The sequence below is a fragment of the Takifugu rubripes genome, chromosome 22 (genome assembly GCF_901000725.2).
Source record: "Takifugu rubripes chromosome 22, fTakRub1.2, whole genome shotgun sequence".
Taxonomy (NCBI): domain Eukaryota; kingdom Metazoa; phylum Chordata; class Actinopteri; order Tetraodontiformes; family Tetraodontidae; genus Takifugu; species Takifugu rubripes.
Genome location: NC_042306.1, coordinates 12,640,375 through 12,664,666, shown reverse-complemented (window position 1 = coordinate 12,664,666; position 24,292 = coordinate 12,640,375). Strand labels below are relative to the sequence as shown.

The following is a 24,292-nucleotide window of genomic DNA, read 5'->3' as shown; positions in this document are numbered from 1 at the left end:
AGCCAAGATGCACTGGAGGAACTACAGTTCCCATTTAGTCCTACAAAATTCTGGACAATTTCGAGAAAAGGAAACATGATAAAAGAGCTGTTGAAGGAACATTTTGCTCACATATCGGTAAAAGTTGCAGAGAAACTTTCATTCTTTCCTCTCTCCGTGTTCCATCACTGATATCTTCAGCATCAGAACTTTCCATTCAGCTGACCCAGCTCCTCTGCTCTCATCACTCCGTTGCCCTCTTCCACTCCTCTGCTGTCAGCTCCGCTCAGGGTTTCCGGGCCATCCGACGGCTCTTCGCCTCTTCGAGGAAGAGTTTTGGGATACGTGGAGGAAGACCGATGATTCCGTTTTGAGGGGTGCGCTCAGACGGAGAGACTGATCGACCCCAGAACCTCATGGGAAAAGCTCGGTGCTGGGTAGCTAATCTCTGCCAGCTCCGGTTGTTCCTGGGAGTTTATCAAGTGTGTGTCTGTCTCCAACACCCAGACAGTGTTCGCTAATAGTGGATTTAAACTCCTATTGATTCTACCTTTTTTTTTTTTTTTAGGGATATGGTAGATTTTACCGTGCTCCGCCGAGCAGCGCCGAATCCAAACGCCCGAATCCTTCAGGAAGCAAATAAAATCGCACCCTCCTCTTAGTGTGGCGGCAACATTCTGCCGGTGTGCAGAACAATTTCAGATTAAAACGCTGTGACATCGTTGCCGCGGGCAGCTAATGGTCTCGGCTGCACGCGTGTTTACCGCAAAATGACACAGCAGAACAATTTGATGTAAGCCGCGATAAAGCGCAGCGTAGATAGACTAAAGTGCTGAATCGGTCCCAGGGGAAGTTCCCCGAGTGAGTAATTGTTCAGGAAAGTTAAATTATGTTTACCTTTGCGATGAGGAAGCCATGGCACCGAGGCTAGCGGTAGTAGATGGTAGTGTCATGTTCTATCTACCTTGTTCTTGGGATTTCGGCTCTTTGTTGCCAAAATCCGGTAGCGCGATCTATCGTGTCTGTCAGCTTCGAGGCTTTATTCCTTCAGCAGAAGTAAAAACCCTCCCACGTTTTTTTGCACCCTAGTTGAGAAGCCCCTAAATAAACAAGTACGACTTTGAGAAGATGCAAAGCTAAAGTGTTGAGGTCCCAACCGCCCACCACAGGATGTAAGGCCAGTACCCTGCCCTCTCCGGTATGCTCACATCTGAATGCCAACAACAGACCTGTAGAGTTCTGTAGCGTAGCTGACGTAGGGATGCGAATAATGTCGGTGATGTGGCCACACGACTTCACAGGTGTGTATCATCAAAGAAACGGGGACGGCCAGTCGTCTGACAGCTAGCGAAATTCGCCAGCTAGCAAACTCACTCATCCATGTGGATACAATATTTCGCAATTTTAGCAATGTCAGACTTTGATGTAGTTTCAGCTAAGGTCAGCAACCCCCCCCCAACCCCCCCGATCGGTGAAGGCTGTCTCGAAATGGCGCCGTTGTGTCGTCAGAACCCTTCCTGTAACAAGCGCAACGTGACGGCAGCTGTTGACGGGTGTAAGTCCAAATGAGGTCCCAGAGGTTGTCTGGTCACACTGACATTTACAGTTTCCCTCGGGGTGGCGGTGGTGGTGGTGGGGGGGGGGGGGGGGGGGCATGAGGGTCGATCTCATTTGACATTCTGACGCCTGAAAATGAAACCAGGTGAAAGTACGAAGCGAACTGAGACGGGAAAGGAAACCGATGTTTGGAATGGACAGAACGGGGAATGACCAGATGTCTACTGGCCCCCTCTGAGCTTTAGCTTCAACCCTGTAGCGTTGGCTACTGTCCTGGGTCTTGAAGGGGGGGGGGGGGGGTCGGGACAGAAACAGCCCGACTATGGTTGTGTGCTCCCCCGCTGAAGTCGGCTGTAAACGGAGCGGAGACAAGGTGATTGGGAAGAAGATGGTCTGATCACGCGGTCGGACGCGCACGTTTTAGGGCTCCGCTCGAGGACCGACCCTGGCTGTCAGGCGCATCACTTTTAGCATTTTAGCTTCAGGTGCTAACTGTCACTCACACCCCGCGGCTGTTTGAATAATACAATCGTCAAGTATCAAAAACTGAAAGCGAGGCGATGACCACACGCCTCCGAGGTCCCGGAGGACAGGAAACACGGATCAACGTAAGAACAAACTACAATCGCGGAGCAGAGGCGTCGGCGCCGGATCAATCTCTCTCCGTCAACCTTTTCTGTTCTCCGCCCGTCAGCGGCGTTCTTTCCCCCCCCCCCCCCGCTCTACCGGGTCGGGTTGCCATGGATACGGCGGTTCTTACTGGACAGCTGCCTCTGTGATGGTTGAGCAGGGAAAGAACAAAGGTCCCACGCGGTCCAGAGTTGGACGGGTTGGGTAGAAATGATGCATGGAGTCGGAATCTCGGGCAGAATCTGGTGTCTAAAATCTATCGTGTGATTGGTCAGAGATCTGGAGGGGGCGTGGTTAATGTGGCTAACTGTTGTGCTAAGTGATGGATGGCGTTGAGGTTAGAGTTCATGTACAGACACACAGATGGGTCAGACGCTGTGGCGTGTGCTGCAGTGGGAGGGGCCTAGACTCAAGAGTCTCACCATCTGGAGAAAAGGAATTTCCTGGGTGCTTGTGGAGGGTTCGAGTTTACTCGTCTGGGTCCACACATGCATCGCCACTTGTGGAAATCCAATTAAATCTGTGAGTGGAGGTTCGGGGAGGTGGGGGGTCATGCAAATGCACAGCTGTGCCCCCGCCGCTCCTGTAGCGGCTGCTGTTGATTACACCATCGCTGGAGGACGGTTTGTCCCTGCAATTAAAGCAAAAACAAGACGCCGCGTCCCAGTAAATGTCATTACTTAACATCGCGTACATTTGTGCACAGGTCGTGTGGAGGCCTTCTGCTGATGTGCCGACAGGTCATGTGACCCTCCAGTTCCTCACCCGTCAAGACGGCGCTAATAAGAAGTATTTATGCCTTTAATGGACGCTTGGAACGGTCTTAAATGGTTCCAACTCGCTTAAGTGAGTAGAACATCTGACATCACAAACTAATAATGGTCACTTATCTCGGGAAGGGCTTGCTAGCTATAGCGCCTAAAGGGCTAGCTTAGGGTAGCGGCGATGACAATGTCGCTTTGCGTGCGGTTGAGGATCAATGCGTTGGCCCGTGCAGGGCCGGCTCCGTTCCCTCGGAGGAATCAGGGTCTCGCTTTGGCAGGACGTCGATGATGACGAATACAAACAAAGTCTAATTCATTCCGATTGATCCGTCGCATCCCAGAGCGGGAGGGCTGCCGGGAGAGCGAGGCTACCATTAATTACAGAGTGACTTCGCCGCTCTGAAAGTCCTGCAGAATACTAAAAGACCAGAGCTAAGCACACGCCGCGGCTCCACGTTAGCATCAGCCAGATGAGCCGCGCAGCTTCCAGGTGGGATTTGATCGGATAGTTTCCATGCATAATATTGATTTATGTGCCGAAACCTGAAAGGGAACCGGCGGCTTTCGTCCCCTCAACTTGTTCAGTAACGAGTCTCTCTGGGTCCTGATGGGAAGACGATATTGTTGTGAGGAGATTTCACCAGTGCGACCAAAACAAATGAACAAAGGCAGGAAAACGGGTAAAAAATACTCAATACTTTAATAAAAAATACATCTTTAAATGCGGCAGCATGAACTTTTGAACAGATCCGCCAAAAATGTACAGTAGACTTTCAAAATAAAACACATCTGGGAGGCAAAACCGTGACGAGGAACAACCAGGAAAACCATTTAAAAAGCCGAACACAAGGGTTTATTCGTCAGGAGAACGTTGGAACACAGCACGAGCTTCACTTTAGACCTCCACTACGGCGGCGGCGGCTGTTTTTAATCAAACTTTCGGGAGACGAGAGTAAAATTATTCTGCGTTTGCTGCTCAGGATCAGTCAGAATGTAAATAAGAGGATCTTTGTGGTGGCTTCCGGTTCTGCCGCCGCCTTATTGCACATGAGAGCTTTGATGGACAGACAGCAGGACTGTGGGGCAGACGGCGCTCCGAGGCGCACGTGCATTGTTATGGAAATGGCACCGGTTGGTACAGAGAGGAGCGCCGTATGGATGGCGTGCTGGCCATAAATGACGTTTGACCGTTCCACAGAGGATTTCAGAGGCTTTGGAATGATGATGGGGGGGGGGGGGGGGGGGGGGGGGGGGTTTAAAAGGGACGAAAGCGCTTTTATGTGGCCTTCCTTTCTGAGGCTTTTAATGTGACAAAACGCTGCCGGGAGACCGTTCCCACCCCTGAGCTGGCACGCCATTTGGGCTATGAATTATTGCCCCTAAAGCTGCTGACTGGCACGTCAGCGCAGCTTTAAACTAATAATTACGGTACAGGATGTGCGCTTCGGGACGGTGCTCACAATGCCGCAGTTATTAGCCTCCGACTCCTCCTGGAGGAGGAAGAGCGGGAAGTTTTCAGCTGATGCGGAGTTCTGTGGGCAAAGTGAGCCGTCACTGCTGGAGTTAGCGCGGCGGGATGATGCTAATGTGTGCTCAGCAATGTGGGAGAGAGGAAAACTCTAAATCTACCTGGCTACAGGGCAGCAGACAAAGAGGGATAGCTTCCTTTCAACGGCGCTAATCAGCTTAGCACAACTGGTGCAACTGGGTTTTCTCCAGTTATTCCTCCCAGTCTTAAACTGTCAAGTCGCCGGTCAACCCGGCGCCTTCGAGGAGCGAGCGCAACCTCCTCGGTAACGCTACGCTAATTAGCGGCGGCTGTATTTGCATGTTCCACATCCTAGGAAGAAAGTTTGCACGGCTTCAGAGGTCAAGTCGAGCTGCCGATCACAGAATGTTTTATTAAGATTTGACGCCCGTCTGGTTCTCTGAAACAAGAGCCGAGTGGATGTTGTGCTTGTGCAATTATTTATGATTTTCCTTGAAAACCTCCTGAAAGCAGCTTCCTTTTTAGCATCAGACATTTTCACACTGGCAACGTTGAAATGACAGCTGACAACTTGATGAATTTATCATTTCCAAGTGCTGCAATCGAGAGAAATGTGCACCAAAATCACCATTTTTTTCAAAATATATTTATATATAAATGTCTGTCAACAGTTGGTGTGAATGGAAAGTAAAAGATATTTTGTGCAAGTTAATTAAAAAACTCCTTTCAAAGTTCCGATCTTCCGGTCGGAGGTTCGTCTGAAGCGGAGTCACCTTCCTCTTTGATGTTTTATCGAGGATGAGGCGGCTCTGATCTGTGTCACCGTCTGCAAACAGAGAGAGGCTTTGAATTCGCCCGGGGAGGAGGAATCAGTAGAAACTAAGTCCTTTTTAATTTAAGTTGAACGGCGTTGACACTGAGGGCGGCGCTCTCGGCCTCCGAGGCTTTAAAGTGAGACACTAAAAGATCAACAAAGAAGAAAACTTGTAACACTGTTCAACTGCCGCGCCGCAGACAGGAAGCGGTTTTAATGGCGTGTTTTTCGGCGGGAAAGCGCGACGACGTGTGCCTCATGTCGGCAGCGTGACGCGAGGTCACCGGGCTGGAATTCGTTTCCTGGATTGTGCTTAACAAGCGGGAATTCTGTCGGCGGTGACGAAACGCCACCAATGCCAGAATGGAGGAGCTCTGAACGAATTTACAGCTTCTTTACTGCCCCCTGGTGGCACGAGGCAGAAAATGAGCCGTAGTTCTCGCCACAGTTTCTCCGTTCAGGCCACAGATGCTATCGGATTAGCACGCTAGCTGTGCTGTTTCACCTCTGTCTGGTCGTGGACCCGTAGCTGTCCAACATCTGAGTGCTGGCGACTTCCAGGTTCCAGTCACACGTCTCCAGCAGCTTCAGACACTCTGAGCGGCTCCTCAAACCCAAACAGAACAACTGCTCCACCTGCAGAAACGAGGATTCCGAACATTCAGAAGACACACTGACACCTTCAAGTGTGGCTTTTTTTCCCCCCCCTGCCCTAAAATGCTTCTGAAGAGCAGACAAGTGCTCCCCCGTGCTCGCTGCCAACCTAACAATCCTCCAACAGGCAGCCAAGAGCCTCCTAAAGGCGGCCGTCGACGTCGGGCTGCGGTTTCATATTTATGAGCGTCTAAACGCTTTGCTTATTTATTTAGAGCCGACTCGCCGCAGCGTCGACCCAGATGTCCCCGCAGGGTTCCACAGCATCGCTGCTGTCATGTGATCCGAGCCAATAAAATAACAATGACATTCAGCGGCTCTGGATCGCTACTGCAGCTACGCCTCGGTCGGGGGGGGGCAGAAAGGTTATTACAGCTGGATCTCTGAGGACGTTGCAGCATCACTGCAGACTCCAGGTAATAAAAGGTAAGTTTGCTCCTCTCAGGAAGTTTACTTCCACCCGCTTCCTGTTTGACGGTCTCTTGGTTAAATGATTAGGAATGTTGTGAAGCCCTGGGGGTCCTCACAGATGTTCTCACCTTCAGGTAATGCGTGGCTTTCTGGACGTTCCAGCTGTGGTTCTGCAGGGCGGCCTGACACTCCTCCAGGGTGACCCCATGAACCGCCTCCTGCACCTGAGTGACAGTATCAGCGTTAACATCCCAGTCGCCCCTCCCTTGTGCAAGTGGCAGCTGTGAGTCGGCTCGGCCCTAATTTCTCTCGTTATCTCTAATAGAGTCCTCCCAGAACGACAGAAATATCAATTCTGCAGCTGCACATCTTCATAACTGGGAGATTATTTGAAGTGGAACACTGGCCCAGTGGTTATATGATGACACATTTTCATCTTTATAACCTACTCTAAGTGTCACACACATTACAGATGGCTCATTTCCGCCCACGGGGAATGTGAAACACGCGTGCTTCTGCTGCCCCCTTGTGGTCAAACGCCGCATAACCACGATGAAGAGGAGGAACGGGCTCTCAGGTATGGAAGGATACTCAAACGTGGAAAAGGAAATTAAGGACTGCGTTGTTTAGGACCTTACCATCCTGACTCTGTCGGCTGAGTTCACTCCTCCGTCCGTCCCGCCACAGGACGCCGGTGCCATCGGCCCGTCTGAACAGACGCGAGGGAGGCTGACGGACGTCTTCATTCCTGAGCGTGGCCCGCCCAGGCTGCTGTTGTTGTTGTTGGAGGAGAAGTTTGCCTTCAGCTCTGCGTGCTGGGCCGGGCCACTGACCACCATCGGCCTGACGGTGGCGGTGTTGGCCTGCCGCCCGGGCTTCTCCTCCCCCAGGGGCAGATTCTCCGCCTCCCTGAAGAAGTGGTCGTAGCGGTCGAGGTAGGGAGGCCTCTCCGGCAGAAGGTAATAGTGGGTGTTGCTTACTTTGCGTCCGTCTCGCACGATGGGGAGGATGCAGGGGCCCCGGCTGGGGGCCTCCTTCCCCTGGGCTTGGATCACTTTGGGGGCAGCATATTTGGGATCGGAGGCGAAGCTGTGGGTGGTGGGCATGAGTTTACCTGGAGAGGTGGAGAGGTAGGAGCCGGCTGGAGCTTGCATGGCGGTGGGGCTGACAGAGTAGACCCACTGATGGGGGGAACCCACCACCGGGCCCCGTGGGCTCGGAGTCCTGGAGCCTGGCTGGGACAGAGGGTCTCTGGGAGGGACCTGGGGCGGTTGGTCCTGGGCTGAGTCTGAAGCGTCCTCCGTGGGGTCAGCGGGCGTCAGAGACAGGTCCCTCGACCAGCGAGCAGCGGCGTACTCGCCCCTTTTCACAGGACGAGGGGGTAAGGGCACGCGGGGTGGGATCTGGGGTCTGTCCTCGTTAGACAGGACACTTTCCTGATGTCCATCCGGGGTGTGAAGAGTCTGTGACGGCGGGTTTACGTGGGTGGCGCCTCCCGTTGGGACGTTGAGTCTCCTCATACATTCTTGCTGCAGTTCTTGGAAAATTTCTGCTGACTGGGAGAAGGAGGTGGAGAGGCCCTGGTTGTGCCTGCTGGGGAGGAACAGGTTGTCCTCCAGGACTGCTCGCTCCGTCCCACATGGGAGGCGAACGTCCCCCTCCGAAGACGACTGCTCGGAACCCTTGATCTCGCCCAGGGGCTCCACACTATTGATGGAGCAAACCTGTGCAGGAAAACAACGATTCAGACTTTTGTCGCACCGCTAACCAGCTCCATTTCTTACCTCCATGTCTTCTTCGTCCTGGGCCACGTCGTCGTAGGCCGGAGGCGGGGGCAGCGGCCGGGCGTCCCAGTCCACCACAGGCGTGGGGTGAAGAGGTCGAGGCAGCGATCTACACGGACTCTGCGGTGGCGTCCGGTCTAGAAGGTTCTCTGCTTCCAAAAGCAGCTTCGATATGGATGGAGTCCTAATTTCGACCACGGGGGAGGGCGTGGGCGGCGGGTTCTCCTCCCCAAAGTCGATGAGCGACATGTCGCTGCTGGGGGTGCAGCAAGAGCCCGTCGTCCGCCCGCTCCCCTGTTTGGAGGCGGAGACCCAGGCGGCGGGCTTCAGCTTCAGCCCCTTGACTGAAGCGCTTTTCTTTAGCGACAGCCTCTTCAGCGCCGCCACATTCAGGTCATCGTCCTCGTGCACGGGATCGTAGCACGGCCCTGGGGAGGGGGGCAAGAACATCTGTCAGCTGGTACAGCAAAGGGCAAATCTTCATCTTTGATTCAGAACAGCTTTCCTGGCTTCAGGTTAGAGTGACACAGCAAAAGGAGAGAAGAGAGGGGGGGGGGCACAGCAAACACACAGGTGTACCTTTGAGGAGAGGAACTAGTAGGGAACAGAGGGGGCAGGAGCGATGGGCAAGGAGCTGCTGCGGAGACGCAGACTTACTCTTGATTAACACTGCTGGCTGAGGGGGCCGGGGTGGGGGCTCCTCTGGGGACATGAAAGCAGAAGCCACCACGGGGAGGGCAGAGAGGACAGCAGCAGAGAAAGAAACATGAGCAGGAAATGAGGCGCGACCGCTAACGTTAGACAGCGCGTAAAAGTGAATTATACGGCAATTCGATGCTAAAGAGCTGGACGTGCGCTGCTGTTGTTTGACCAGCTAATAATTCCAGTTCTCTCTTACTTTTAGCTCGTCCTGGCAGCTGCGTGGGCCGAGCATCGCCCAGATCCACCCCGGTGACGTCCGGAGGATCCATGGGGTTTCCCAGGTACAAACTGGGAGAAATGGGGAGGGCGGTAAATGGATGGCGCCGACCTGGGCGCTAACGTGGCGCTAACGCTCCCTGCAGGCTGGTGTTGCTGCCACCATCAGGAGACACAAACTAAAGCAAGAAATGAAAGCTCGTGCTCACTCGTCAATCCTGTCGGGGAAGCCCCAGCAGCGCCGGGGGTTGCTGTCTCCGTGTCCCGTGTGGATGAAGCTGTTCTTGAGCGGCCGGCTGATGTCGTGAGCCGACAGGCCTGCGACCGATGTCACCACGTTTCGGGGGAACTGGCCGACCTTTAGGGTGCGTTTGTTTTGGCCGCGCCACCAGTAGTTCTCCGCCCTGAGGGGGAGGAAGTCTCGATGTGAAACGTGGTCCTGAGACGCCGGAGGACCTAAAGCGAACCCACCTGCCCTCGATAATGGTGATGATGTCGTTGAGCTGGATGTGGAGTTTGTCGGGCTCGTCAAAGTCCTCCAGCGCACACATGTCCGTGGGCATGGTCTGGAGGAGACATCAGGGTCGGAATAAAGTCCAGCAGGTGGCGCGAAATGCTAAATTCTAACATCCAACGTGTGTTCTCTTCAGTGGAAATCCACGTACCTCGAGCAGGAACTCGCGCAGGGCCACGAAGGTCGGCCTGTCGTCTGGTTTCTGAGCCCAGCACTGCAGCATGACGTTGTAGATGTCCTGCGGACAGTCTTCAGGCTTGGGGAGGCGTTCACCTTCTTTATCGATCTTGTGCAGAATCTAAGATGAAGACATTGAAATCAGGACCAATTCATGGGGGTGTGATTCGCTCTGGAGCCCGCGGCCGTAGTTCCTGTTTACCTGGCTCCCGTTGAGGCCCAGCCAGGGCTCCTGGCCGTGCGTGAACATCTCCCACAGGGTCACGCCGAACATCCACGTGTCCGTGGCGTGGGAGAACGTCCTGGTCTTCAGACTCTCTGGAGCGCACCTGAAGCGCCGCAGGGCGGGAAAGCAAACAAAGCTCGTGATCGGTGCCAGCAGTGATGGAGAGCGTCAAAAGGTCGGCGTTATTTTACCCACCATGCAAAGGGAACCTTCCGGTGCTCCTGCATGACGTAGTGCTCGTGGTTGTTGGGCAGCGCCCTCATCAGGCCAAAGTCCCCGATCTTTATTTTGTGGGCTGAGGCCAGAAGGATGTTCCTGTCGTCACAAAGCAATAACGCCTCCGTTCTTATTCTGGGGACTGGTTCTGCTCTCAGGGCCCCTTTTCACTGACGGCCTGTACATTTGAGGGGGGCGGGGGGGGTGTTTGTGACGCTACCTGGCTGCCAGGTCTCTGTGGATGAACCTCCTCTGCTCCAGGTAGGCCATGCCGCAGGACACCTGCACCGCGTACTGGCACAGGGTGTGGATCAGCACGGGGCCCTGAGGATGCACGCACCGGAGACGCTCCAGCAGGGAACCCAGAGGAGCCAGCTCCGTCACCTACGTGGAGGGAGAGGAAACTCAGACGCTTCCAAATACAGTCAGTCCTGTTTTAGGATTCAAGCTGTCAGGATGTTAAACGTTCAATAAACAATGGAGGCAAAGAGAGTGCTGGGTGTGTGTGTGTCCACTACCATCTTCATTGGGTGTGTGAGCACCACACCATAGAGGCGGATCAGGTTCTGGTGGTCCAGGGAGTGCATGGCGTTGACCTCACAGATGAAGTCCTCCAGAGCGTCGGGCTGGCTGAGAACGTCCGTCTTCAGACACTTGACGGCCACGTTCAGCTGGAAGGACACGTGTCTTCAGCTCGTGCATCTTGTGGGTTTATTGGTGAGAAGTGAACTTTGATGTGTCCTCACCACCTTCCCTGTGGGGGTCAGCCACTCCCCTCTCTTCACAACCCCGAAGGAGCCGTCCCCCAGCTTCTCAAACAGAGTCAGGTCCTTCTCTGGGATGAGGCACGTCAGAGCCTGGTGCTGCCCGTCCAGCAGAGCGCCGCCGCCCCCCAGCTGCAGGGCCGGGACTCCTTCTGGAGGCGGGGACGCCTTCCGGAAGGAGGAGGTGGGTTGGCCCTGCTGGGGAAAGTCTCCCCCATCTGGACGTTTTCCACTAAACACCTACAGGGGAGAAGATGGACGAGTGACTGGCAGATCATTTAATACTGTATGTACCAGGGACACCCCCCCCCCCCCAACATGACCTGTCAATAAGTCTGTATGAGGACGCGCTTCTGTCTGCACAAACGGAGAACTTTCCTGGCAGGAATAGCTCAGCAGTTAGGAAGTTCTCATTAGGAAGCTCTATTAGATTACGTGGCCTGAATGTCTCAGTATGTGTGTGTGTGTGTGTGTGTGTTCTACAGGGTTTTCCTCGTTTCCCTCCAGCACAATGAGGAGCTGTGCGGAGCAAAGTTAAACCTTTGTTTAGAGAGGGTCCTAAATAGTGGCTGCCAAAATAGGACGGGACAGGAACTGCCGGAGGAACCAGCATATCGCATAACCCGTTAGCTAAAGGAGCTAAAGAGGACCAATTATCGTGGAACCTGATCGACGCGGAGGCCGTCTGAGCTCACCGCGGGGTGGGGCTCAAAGGTCACGGGCTCCTGGACTCTGGGTCCCCGAGTGAAGAAGGTGTCGAGGGATCGCAGCGTCTGACGCGCGGCTTTATATAAACGGTAGCGAGCGGTGTGAGGTTTCACAGCTACGCCCCAGCAGACGTGACATAATGCTGTCGGCCTTTTTTAAAAAAACGCTGCGTCTCTGCAGCCGCTATGTGTGTTTCAAATAGGAGGCTCAACATTGAAACCATTCTGACTATGGCCCTGCAGAACACACACACACACACGCGCGCAGGCAGCCAGGAGGATGCAGACCTGCTGAACATGGTCCCAGACGACAGAAAGGTGTAATTATAGATGTGGAGTCCCGCCACTTCCACCCCCGGGGCTTCCGACTCTGCTGGGATGAGCTGGAAATAACCGGGACTTTTTAATTTTGGGCGCCTAAACATGCAGACGAGCACGTTCGTGTTACTTTAAAAGGGAAACGTCAGAGCGGCGTGCTCTGGATTTGTGTCACCGGCTCTCGTGACCCAACGCGCGCTCGCGCGCTCTAAAGGGTTAAGCCGTCTTATTCTGCGCAGGAATGCTGCATCTGTTCCAAACATTCCAGATGTTTTCAAGCAATGAGGGGGGAAAAAAAGAGAGAAATGCTTACAGACCCTCAGGCCCAGAGAGGTCACGCAAACAAAAGTGACTATAAAATTCACCCAAAACACTGGTGGGAAAACCGTGTGTGTGTGTGTGGGTGTGCGTGCGTGTGTGTGTGTCACCTTGCTCATCCAGGACTTGCGTTTGCACATGGCTTTCCTCCTTTTGACGGCTTCCCACAGTCTTCTCTGTCCTTTATTAAAAGAAAAGAGGACAGAATGATGAAGACATGTTAGATGGAGATGAAGGATGAAGATGGAGGAGGAGGAGGAGGGGCGTAATTGGTCGTAATCTGAGCCCCCCAGTCACAGTGATTATTACTAATTCATGTCGGGGATGTGAGAGAACAGAAAACGAGCTCGTACCGACGGGCAAAAGCTCGGAACCATCGGAAGAGGAGAACGAAGCCGTTTAAGGCGGGAAAAGTAAAAACAGGAAACGGTTTCCTGAACTCACCGGGTCGCCCCATGCCGATCTTCTCCAGGTCTTCATTCTTGACGTAGTCGAAGTGCGACAGCCGGGTGACGTTGAGGTCGTCCCGGATCCTCAGGAAGTACTGCTGCAGCTGCACCTCCAGCAGCAGCTCCAGCAGCCAGTCCGTCCCCTCCTCACACTGCATGCTGCCGCCCAGTTTCTGCACCACAAACACACGCAGCCGTTTGTCTCACGCCGGACAGACGGACGCGGAGCAACAGTCCACCCGGCCGGGGGCGGGGGCGGGGGCCGCCTGTGTGCCAACGGGCCCCAGACGTTTGCATCACAGCCCTCAGAAACCCGCAAGCGGCCAAAAATACACGTTCGAATCACAAACCAGCCGAAGCTGCTTGGGCTGGCAGGGAGGAAGAGGACAAATATAACATGTTGTGCACACGAACCCGGCGCACAAATAAACATTTTTACTGCCCGAGGGCCACATTAAGGACGGCTAAAGTAATGTTGGTGATCCAGCACATCAAATCAGCACAATATTTGCCAGCTAGGTGAAGGTTTTAGCCTTGAAAACAAGCTCAAAACAACAAACATCTCCAGCAGAGGCTGAGACGGGGGGGGGGGGGGGCTCCAGGGCAGAGGTGGGGGCTGGTGTCACCGCGCCGAGCTAATTAGAGCGCGTGGAAGAGAGACTTCCTGCACCGTTAGAGGAAAGTGTCAGAGGGCTGAGAGCTTCCTCTCAATGGGCCGGGTCAGAGGTCACTTCCTATTGGGTGATGACATTGACCTGAGGAGTACAAGAGCTTCCTGTCTCCCACCAACAAGTCCTGGATTTTCTTCATTTCCTGCTTTGACGTGTTAGCGTGTACAAATATGCCTTCATCAACATCCACTGCATCACCATCATCATCACCATCACCATGTTTGAGCCTCGTGCCAGTGTGACATCGCAGCACGGTGCCAAAGACGCAAGGCGGCTTCCTCTCGGGCCCCTTTTTCCTCTGGAATGTGCGGCATCGTGACCATCCGAGTCATTTTAGACAGCTTCGCTAACACGCGCGGACATTCGGACACATCAATATTCTGGTGAAAATCAAAGTAAAAGGATGAAAAAGTGGGGGAAGCAAAGATGGGGAGACAATGTGATGACACCTGAGAAATACCGCAGGTCTGAACTCATTCCTCATGGTGGTGGCGGAGAAACACACACACACACACACACACACACACACACACACACACACACACACACACACACACAGAGCCTCAATACAGCTGGACAGCTCACACGCACATGTACTTCTATCTTTGTGAGGACCTTCATCACCATAATAACTTTCCCAGCACTTAACCCTGACCGTAATCATCACGACTAACCCAAGAAGTTGTGAGGACCAGTCTAAATGTCCTCACTTTGCTAGTGAACTGAAACACACACACACACCTCTTGATTGTTGGACATACTTATTTGAACTTACTCGATATACGTGAAAGTTTGCCAGGAAGGGGAATGACTTTTTCAGCTTGTTAAAACGTCTCATCCTGAACTTCTTTTGTCCCGTTCACGTTGAATTATTAAAAAGAAGAACATTAAACATGCCCGTGGGTTTTAACAGGCCAGAGGTGGCCGACGGTCTTCCACGCCACGGCCAGAACCGCATTCCATCCGGCTCAACATCTTCGGTCTCTGGTAATTTAAGACACATGCGGGCTCCTCAGATCTGGACCCACAGCTCCGAACCGGAGACAGGGAAGAAAAGCTTCATTTGCTCCATTCCATAGCGCAGCACCCGTTGTTCTATTAGCCGCTTCTTTAGCTCCGCTTCCCACAAGAACGTGAAGAGGCATCCGGGCAGAAGCAGCTGGAGAAAAGTCCACCGCTTTAGTTTGGAGCTGGGGGGGCAAAAAGGAAAAACTGGGCTGTCGGGTCGTGGGGCTGTGCTCAGACCGCTAACGCGTCTGCCTCCGCCAACAGTCAGCCAGTCATTCACACTCTGCAACCACTCCTCCTCCTGCCCACTCTCTCTCTCTCTCTCTCCCTTCCTTCCTTCCTCCCCCTTTCAGTCACTGCTAGTTTGCTTTTCCATCCTTCCATCGAGCAGGAGGATAAAAATAGGAGCAAGCTCTCCCCGATCCAGTCGCTCGCCGCCGCTCTGCTGCCGGCCCCGCTGGCTGGCGGGCGGGCGGGCGAGCGAGCGTCTCCGGTTTCAGATGCTGGACGGGCGTCTCGCTGCGTTGGAAGGGGCACAATCGCGTCCGTTCCTCACCGCGTCTGCCCCGTTTACCTTCGGCCCCGCCCCCTCCTGCTGTGCGTGGTGCAGAGGACAGAGGCGTCATGGTATTCATCCCAGAGCAGCATTTGATCCGGGGTCAAAGGGTCACATTCAAGCAAAGATAGGGAGCTTGTTTCCTGTGATGCAACCCCCCCCCCCCCCACACACACACACACACACACCATGGACCAAGTCTTCCCCTCACTCTTCATCATCGTCATCATTCTCTTCCTCCAGTCCTGCCTTGACTTCATTTTCTTCTTTATTTGGCGGTGCCTTTTTATTTCCTGCCTTTAATCCTGCAAAAATGTTATCTCGCCATCCCGCCGCCAACTATAAACAAACCCTCGACTGTGGCTCTGCAGACCCCCCCCCCACCCCCCCGGGGAGGAGGGGGCAGGAAGGGAGGTGGGAGGAAAAGAGAAAACAACAACAGAAAAAACAGCCGTATAGTGCCGGACGGCGGCTGGGAACAGGGCTGGAGGGCCGTGGCGTTCTGCTTCAGTGACCTCACGATGACCTCACGTCTGCTCGGACATTTCACGACATCGTCTTCATGAACCCGATTCGTCATCATGTGACTTTAACGGCCGTTCAGTTCCGTCGTTATTTCCTCACTCGGCCGACTGGAACGTCACCGCCGTCGCTAAACCGCCGAGCACACAGGATGTGACAGAAGACTGGAAGGGAAAGAAAACTCACTGCCCTTCCTCTGCACCCCCCCCAACACACACACACACACGCACACACGCGCACACACACACACACAGGGAGTGAACTCCCTGGAGTCAATTATGCCATTAACGACTGAAACATGATGTAAAGTCACATAATGTCTCCTCTTGGACGCGCCGGGGATGTAAAAATAAAGGAAATAATTGCCCGAGTGCAGCCGTTACGCAACGCACAACCTATGAAACAGATTATTAGTATTCCTGATCTAAAATCTGAGACAGCGGAACAGACAAGAGACCCCGGCCCTCAGCAAACAGACTGAACATTTATCACGCTGGTTTAATGGGACGGGTGCAGCTCTGTTGGAGCGCCACCAGGCGGCGCTGGTCTCGCGAGGGCTGGACGGGTAAGTGATGGATACAAACGACAAAATATGAGAGAACTTGATAAGAACCAACATTAATATGTGGGGATCATTTTGCCCCGGAGCTCCAGTTTTCTGCCACCATCCATAAACAAGCATCATTCCACACACACACACACACACACACACACGGCTCGGTTCTGGTTGGGAATTAAGACAGCTCAGGAGATCCCAGCTGAGGCGGCGCCTAAAGAGATGTCGCAACCTTTTTGGCGGCAAAACCCCAGAAAGGCCGTTAAGTGGGAGGTGCCAAAAGAACACAGAGAAACCCGGCACGGAGACCTGGGCTGCCTCTGCCGGTGTGTGTGTGTGTGTGTGTGTGTGTGTGTGTGTGTGTAGCTGTCAATCACATCGCACCTCCGCTGCGCCACCAAATCCCCCCCTCCCCCCCCACATCAGCATGATTAAACGACTCAAACCAATCTGCCTCGCGGGTTTAAAACCCCCGCAGGCGGCCGCGTCCGCGACCTCTCGCCAGAGGGCGATCGAGGTGGTTCGGCTCCCGCAGGTGCATCGTGGGAGAGCCTCGCGCTGACCTCTGACACGAGCCCGCTAAAGCCGACAAATCTACCGAGACGGAAACACACAGGTGTGCACAACATCTGTGTGGGGGTGGTGGATCCATCCCACGACAGCCCGGCATCAGCTCACACCTCGGCAGGAACAAAGACACCTGCAGAAGCCTTTGTCTGCCTGTCTGTCCCTCCACCTGTCTGTCCACCTGTCTGTCTGCTCGCTGTACGACCACAACCATACGACACGGTGCCGGTACCTCCTCCTCGTCGCTGGGCAGCTGCTGGTGGTCGCCCTCCGCCCCCTCCTGCAGTCTCTGGTATTCCGCCGTCTCTCCCATGGTGGCGCCCCACAGGTACCAGCCACCTGTCCTCAAACCGCCCGCGTGGGTCCGATCACTCCGATCGCTGGGTCATCACGTGCTCCTGCAGATGCTGCGCCCGGGGCGTGTGAGCGAAGGTGACAGCGCTGGCGAGCTCCGTTTCTGCCCCCCCCTTCCCCGGCGTGCTGCTGCGATTGTTCTGCCCCTCCGTCTCTCCCACGCTCATCTCCGCTGTCGCCGACGCTCCAGGCTCACCTCCTCTCGGCAGCCCGGGGAACGCAGGAACCCTTTCACCTGTTAAATGGGATCCATCCTTTGTGCGTCCGCTTTGATGTCCAGGGGGGCGGAAACCACGGCGACGGCGGCTGAAGTCTGCGTGGATTTTAATGCCGCTTTGTCTTAAACGGACGTCCTGATGGTTGACCGATAATCCCTGCCTCTCCTGGTTGTTATTGTGCCCCCCCCTTCCCTCCTTCCTCACCTCCTAAACCCGCTCTCCCCACCCCGCGCTTGATGATTCCGCGTCGCTCGCCCTCCTCTATCGCCGTAGCAACATCCGCCCATCGCACATCCTTCCCACTCCTCCGTGTCCCACAGCGTTCCACTCAATGCTGGTCCGGGCGGGAATAACCAATGGTGGACAGGCGTGCCGACACCGGGAAGGAGGCGGGGGTGCGAGGGATGATGGCGAGAGGCAGCGGTGGGGGGGCCCTAATGAGGAGAGTTAATCCTCCCTCTGAGAGGGGGGGGCACAGCCGTGCTGCTTTGTGTGCATCTAAAGCACCTCTCCACTACAGGGAGGGGTTTCCAGGCCATCTGGGTCCTCACTGAGTGGACATCTGGGGAGGGGAAATAAAAATAGAAAAGAACAATATGTGTGTGTGTGCGCGTGTATTTTGGGGGGGGTTAAAAACACCCTGCATTAAAGTCTAAAACCTGACGCTACCAAACAGTTCACCAGCCTGTTTAATGCCTTAAATTAAACATCAAGCTGTGTCCTGATAAACCTGAACGGTGAATATTGACTAAAGCAAGAAGTGGCGACGCTCACCTGTGTGATGTTTGTGACTAACACCCCCCATCCCCCGTCTCCCCCCGTCGTCAGTGGGCCGGTTATTTGCAGCCCACTGAGCATCACTCGCTCTTTGGCCTCAATCCCCTCATCTCTGCCGGCTGTCGCGCTCACGAGCAACATCACACACACACACACACACGAGATCACCTTCTCATCAGTGAAACTGAACTGGGGAGTGTGCGTGTGCGTGTGTGTGTGTGTGTGCGTGTGTGTGTGTGTGTGTGTGCTCTATTTTGCTGCCCATCCTCGCGTGCAGCAGCTCAATGCTGCGGCCCAGCACCATCAGACCCGGGCTGACCTCCGGCTCCGGCTCTGTGGACACGGCTTTGTCTTCCGCTCTCTGGACTGTTTTGGTTTTTTCCCTCCCGTTTTGCCTCTCATTGGTCGGACTGGTCGGCCTATCAGACGTCTGAGTGGAAGCCTCGCAGGCAAATCCCGCTCTACCTTCGCACGTCAACATTAGTTTGGTTTTTTTCCCCAGAAATGCGCGTGAGTTTCCAGCCCAGAGTTCCTCTCGTGAGGAGAGTCGTTTTAAATCCACGCACATCCTCTCACTGCTGCCTGTTATCAGGCCTCCCCGTCTCATTTATCACCCGTCCCTCATCTTTTTAAACTTCCCGTCTCCTCCGTGACTCCCACCCGTATCCTCAGATTCCGTCTCTCTCCCAGAAACCTGGAAAACTCCTTCTGCAACAGGAGGGCTTTTAAGTTTTCGCGACTTTCTGCTTCGTTTCTCGGCCATCTTGCCTCGCGGGGACGTTAAACTGGAGCCTGTTAAACACGTGGACGCCTCCTCCGTTCCCGGTGACGGACGGAAAGCAGACCTGGGGGAGCCTGCCGGAGTGTGGGCACAGCATTCCCAGCTTCAGCTGACCTTTCAGAGGACTTCAGGGTCCCTCTTGCCTTGTTTTGCCTATTTCACTGCAGCACCAACAGCAATAAATCGTTACAGTTCAGAATCAAATTCACTTGATTCCATCAACGGCCCGGAAACCCCAGATTCACTCAGACCGACTGCTTAAAGCCTCCGGGACAATGATGGGCCCGAGGTCAGCGGCCGCAGAGCCTCCCAGCTGCTGTTTCCATCTTCGCCGTCGCTCGGTAAAACGCCGCCAGCTGATCCGCAGCCAAAACTGACCCTCTGTTCCCTCTAAATCCTCCCCACATGCGGGTAAATGCAAAGATTTTCAGGCATAAATGGGACAAGAGTGGCTATAACCTGAGCAAATCCCCATTATTGGACAGAGCTGTGAGGATTGACAGCATCTAAACTGCATCTGTCTCCATGGAAACACAGCCCACATTGGATTGTTGCTCTAACAAACCTATTTGTGTTGTAAAATTACGGGATTACAACAAGTCGGACTTTATATTCACACAGCGGTCGGTTTAATCGGCCAGGCTGTCCGGGGACGAGCCTGAAGATAAATCATTTCCGCTGCACGCTTGAATAAATCGAGTTTATGGAGCCCAAAACTGCAAAAGGATGCAGCTGAAACACGTCTGCAGCCCGGCGGGCTCGGTTGGGATCAATGGCGGCCGGGCACAGAGTCAAAAGCACTAATGGCTTCCATTTGCTGAGCAGCACACAGACAAGAGTTGTCAGGAGAAACTTTAGCCTCCCTCATCACGCGTTCCCAGAAAGATCCCCCCTTTCAGCTGGAGCAGAGGCGGACCGGCGCGCTGGACAAGTCCAGTGTGGACAGAGACGAGTGTGAGAGGCAGATGACACGCAGGAAGATTGCACTGTGTGTGTGTGTGTGTGTGTGCGTGTGCGTGTGGTTTTATAGAGAGTGAGGTAGACAGGCCTGGATGTTATTTAATCCTCAGCGCTCATGTCGTCTTTCCTGGAAGTGCGTGTGTGTGTGTGTGTGTGTGTGTGTGTGTGTGTGTGTTGGTTTTCCAGTGCTCCTGCAAACAGGTGGAATTTAAGAGGGTGATCCAAGGCTTGTGGGGGCCACGCAGAGGAGAGCAGAGGACGGGATTAGGGGAGGATGAGAGGAGAATGTGAAAGGGTCCCACTGCTGCAGCTCATCTGTGCACTCGCACGTGGACTCCGGGAGGGGCGGATGCCAAAGCGCTGCGTTTTTCTGCGCGTGAGCGCGCCGACGTCAATATAAAAGATCGACCGCACGGCAACACTCACAACCGCCTGCGGCAAAGTCCGAGATTTTCTCTGTGGTTTAGCTGTAGCTCGTGACCTTTCTGTGAAATTGTTCATGAAAGTAATGAATTTAATGACCCTCAAGGCAAATGAGCAACAATAAATATCAATGGATACTGTAATTCCACCTCTGACCACACGGCGGCAGCAGAATACTTTTAGGATTTATTCAGCAGGTTTATAACAAACAGCAAGAACAATAGGTCTACAATAGGTCCAAAAAGACACTATAAGCAGGAAAAAATGGGGGAAAAAAAACAATGATTTATATTCTATAAATGCACCAGCTCCAAAGTTAATGGCACTCTGCTGTCTATGGCAACGCGCGCCTCCTCTCTGTTGTATTTGGCAACCGGAACGTGTGAAATACCAGCACCCAGACTTCCCTCCACACACCCACCACAAAGAAGAACAACGTTGCGACACGCGGCGTGAGGCAACCACGAAGAACCCTTACGAAAAAGGAAAAACACATCGCGCTCTTTCCTTGGTCAATATATAAGATAATGAGTCGCAGTCCTCCGAGATAGAGGACAGACGACAAATGAAAACAACAGGAATAGACGCAGCGTGCGCGCCCTACGTGCACGTACATCCGGAAACCCGATCTGGGAAGGGCATACAAAGGGACAAGACGTGAGCTCCCCCGGGGGGTCTGGAAACGCTACACGCTGTAGAAAAAGGAGGGACAAAAAAGATGAGAAGGAAGAAAGCTGGGTCCAAAACTACAGGTGTGGTCTGCAGCAGCAACCACAGACCCCCCCCGCCCCCCCGTTGGCCCGGCGTGACCACGGCGACGGCCCGAATCCGCCTACAAACGGTAAACAACGACGACAAAGTTCGGTCGACGCTTCAGCGACACAAAAGCGCCGCGTCAGTGAGCGCAGCCATTCACACACACACAAAAACAGGCATGTGGGCGCACACACACACACACACACACACACACAAAAACAGGCATGTGGGCGCACACACACACACACACACACACACAAAAATGCAGCACGGTGCTTTCACGGTCCCTCGTCCCTTTCTGCTCTCACACACCTGTTTAAAGGGGGGGGGGGGGGTGGACGCGTCCTGTCATTTCTGGGGCAAGAACCAGGCAAAGGAAGCCACCACTTCCCGTTATTACAGGGTCGGCGAGGAAGTGGGCACCCAACGGTTTTGATGGCGTGATGTGCCAGTTAAAACACGCCCCTTCTGTCACACAACACACACACACACACACACACACACACACACTCGCAGGAGCGGCGTCACGCAGCAATGACATCAGCTCCCGTGTTTGCTCTCCTCCTCAAAAGGTGAATAGATCCCTTTCAGACGTACAATGAGCCGCCAGCGGAGCCGGCGGAGCTCTGCCCTCGCCATGATCTCATGTCTGCAGGGCCCATGAGATCAACCAGGGAGGGGGCGAAAATAACAAACAGGGCAGGACGACACACAAGCACAACCCGCAGAGCCCATTTATCCCCGGCAGGAAGTGGTTCAGAAGCATTTCCTGCCTGCTGGGCTGGTGCTTGTCCAAAAGTCCAGGTGTGCTACCACAGATTATTTTTGGAATCTCATCATTTACAGGCAGAAGCAGAACTCCTACCTGGTTTTCTCCCATGGCAGCTGCCTCAGGACAGGGCCCCCGGGTCCATGAACGGGGGGGTTTGCGCAGCTACAGGTCCATGGCGGCGCGAGACCGGCGCGCCGTCACACGAGATCATCCTCCACCATCGGGCGGTCGGCGGTGCGGCTGGTGTCTGAGGACAAGGAGAGTTGAAAGGTTCAGCGTCTCTGCTCGGCCTCGTCGCCTCTAGCTACAAACGCGCCGCCCTCCCCGTGTGCGCCAGCACGCCGCCGCAGCCGCACTGGTTTCAGGGGTGTTTGTGCAGCTGCGGGGCAACGAGTGGAGGCGTCACAGCCGCGAGCCTGAGGTGCTCACAGAGCAAAAAAAAAGGCGGGTTTCAGGGCGCAACCTGACGCAATTTTCAAAGGAAATGAAAGTTAGCGGCAGGGAAGACTGATGTGGAGGGGCTGCAGCAACCCAGCCGCCCACTCGGGCCTTAAAGGCATGACCCAGCAGAACCACAACGACCCAGCAGAACCACAACGACCCAGCAGAGCCACAATGACCCACTGAACCACAAAGAGGGACGGTTGCCTCACATCACATCACATGACTCCTCAGATAATACGACACTACAGTCGCGGCTAACAACCGGATGCAGCTACTAAAGCTGACAAAGCAGGTCTGGGGGCTGTGATAGGAATGCCCGGGGGGGGGGGGGGGGGGTGCAGGAGAGGACAGCATAAATGAATCACTGCAATTCACGGGGACAGAGTCCACCTCCCACCATCTAGTTAAGTCGCTGAAGCTTCCAGCATCTCTCTACACACCGAGCTATCCCCCCCCCCCCCCCACACACACACACACACACACTCCACAAGTGACCCCATTGTGACGCCACGCGTGCCAACTGTGCGCCGAGGACGGCGGCGCAGCACGTTCAACAGAACGCTGATGTTTCATAAATATTTTTCTTACGCAACCCCAGCGGTGGGCGGGGCGCCTGAGAGAAGGTTGACCCCCACCCCCCCACCCACCCGTGTGCATGGGGACGCTCCGACTCTACCCGACCCCCCTTTCAGAGTGTAAGAAAGGCCAGAAATAACCTGCACAACAGCACAGTCAAGGACGGGGGTCAGTGGAACGCCGCAGATGCCCCGGAGAAGCTGCTCGGCTCTGACCCCCCCCCCCCCCCCCCCCCCCCAGGCAACTTCCAGGTGCCCAGAACCCCAACAAATGTGGCTAATTTCAGGATTTGCATTAGAGGTTTGCAGAAATGCCCCATGTGTAGGCGACAGGAGACCAGGCTGCTGTTAAAGCTTAATGGGACCAATAAAACACCAGTTATGAGCAAATGTCGTATATAAAAGTGCATTAATCACAGATTAACTGATAACGAGCAAGACAAGAGTTGACAGCACCTGACAAGCCCTCCTGTTTGCTGCAACGTCTATCGTGGGTGTGTGGGTGTGTGTGTGTGGGGGGGGGGGGCAAGAAAAATGAAAATGAAATGTCTTGCATTGTAATATTAAAGAGTTTTAAACAAAAATAGAAGATCGGTGTGATCACATGGCCACAATCTTATGGAAACCTGCTGGAAGAAAGCCTCATTTGGAGGTCCAACCGATACTTTTACTGTTACTTTTACTCTTCATTTACCGTTAATTAATCGATTCAGGGAGAGACGCGACCAGAGAAGGAAGAGCGACAGACTTTTAGCTGCACTGGAGCAGTTTTCGCTCTAATTTGATCTTTCCAAACAACGTTTGGCCCTTTTTCTGTAAAGATGTGACAGTAAGAGCAGCTGCAACCATAAGTGAGGTTGTTTCATGCAGTTTTAGTGTCTCTGGGATCTCCGATGAATCGATTTTCGATGGTTTTAATTGTTTACGGAAGTGATCGGTGCAGCCAGCTTCACCTGTTAGCCTCTCCACATGTGCCCACCTAGCTCATTTGCTAGCAGTCCGGCATTTAAAAAAGTGTGTTTATTTCCATCATATTTCAATTCGTTTAGTATGAATCAGAGAGGCTAATTATGCAGAACATCCAGCATTCATTCCAGAAAGTTCCCATTCAGTTTAGTCATGTTTCCTGGACTTCCAGCACGGGAGCTTTCAGTTTTAGACAGAGATAAATCAGGCTGATTTATTCACATCTCGTCGAGTTCAGACCACACCACACGGGGTTCCACCCGGCCCCTGCAATCATTTATATTTTCATCGCGGAGACCTCCAGCGAGGGGCGGAAAATCCCAGCAAACAATCCGATTATCGTGGCCGTTTCTCGGACGCGCTACTTCGCCTACCTGTCAGGCTCCGCTCCTGTCTCCCTGTCACCGCCGCTCCTCCAGCACGCACGGCTACAGGCCGGCAGCTCCCGGCATGTGCGAGTGTTCCGAATGACAACCTGGTCACGTAAATAGCGCCGATAACGAGCTGCGGCGGCTTCGCGTTCAATTCTGCGGAGCTCCGCGCAGGAGGCGCCTGGCGTCCGCAGCGCAAAGATCGTCGGCGCGCGCGGTAAGATGGCTCACTACGTCCTTGAGCCGGATTGAGTTTTTCCACACGGGGGACTCAGAAGGAGTGAGAGCTCTTCGTTTTATTTAACACCTCGTGACAGAGTTTATCG

The 24,292-nt window shown here is 54.0% G+C and overlaps 1 protein-coding gene across 7 annotated transcripts; it reads right to left on the bottom strand.

Annotated features, from left to right (window-relative positions):
- Positions 1 to 3,605: 3,605 nt before the first annotated feature.
- Positions 3,606 to 24,190, bottom strand: tnk2b (tyrosine kinase, non-receptor, 2b). Of its 7 annotated transcripts, XM_029830742.1 has the most exons (19): positions 23,970 to 24,190; positions 21,704 to 21,857; positions 12,685 to 12,862; positions 12,351 to 12,421; positions 10,880 to 11,137; positions 10,652 to 10,804; positions 10,354 to 10,517; positions 10,113 to 10,232; positions 9,894 to 10,020; positions 9,666 to 9,812; positions 9,472 to 9,566; positions 9,210 to 9,404; positions 8,981 to 9,072; positions 8,662 to 8,784; positions 8,083 to 8,510; positions 6,937 to 8,022; positions 6,427 to 6,522; positions 5,739 to 5,869; positions 3,606 to 5,245 (listed from the first exon to the last, which is right to left on the bottom strand). In XM_029830742.1, exons 2-19 carry the CDS (start codon positions 21,716 to 21,718, stop codon positions 5,239 to 5,241), a joined length of 3,486 nt encoding a protein of 1,161 aa, XP_029686602.1. In that variant the 5' UTR covers positions 21,719 to 21,857; positions 23,970 to 24,190; the 3' UTR covers positions 3,606 to 5,238. The 7 variants fall into 7 exon arrangements, with proteins under 7 accessions (XP_029686602.1, XP_029686599.1, XP_029686603.1 ...); XM_029830739.1 differs by lacking the exons at positions 21,704 to 21,857; positions 23,970 to 24,190 and adding an exon at positions 16,802 to 17,323; XM_029830743.1 differs by lacking the exons at positions 21,704 to 21,857; positions 23,970 to 24,190 and adding an exon at positions 16,802 to 17,323 and having other exon boundaries at positions 8,740 to 8,784.
- Between the last annotated feature and the right edge of the window lie 102 nt (positions 24,191 to 24,292).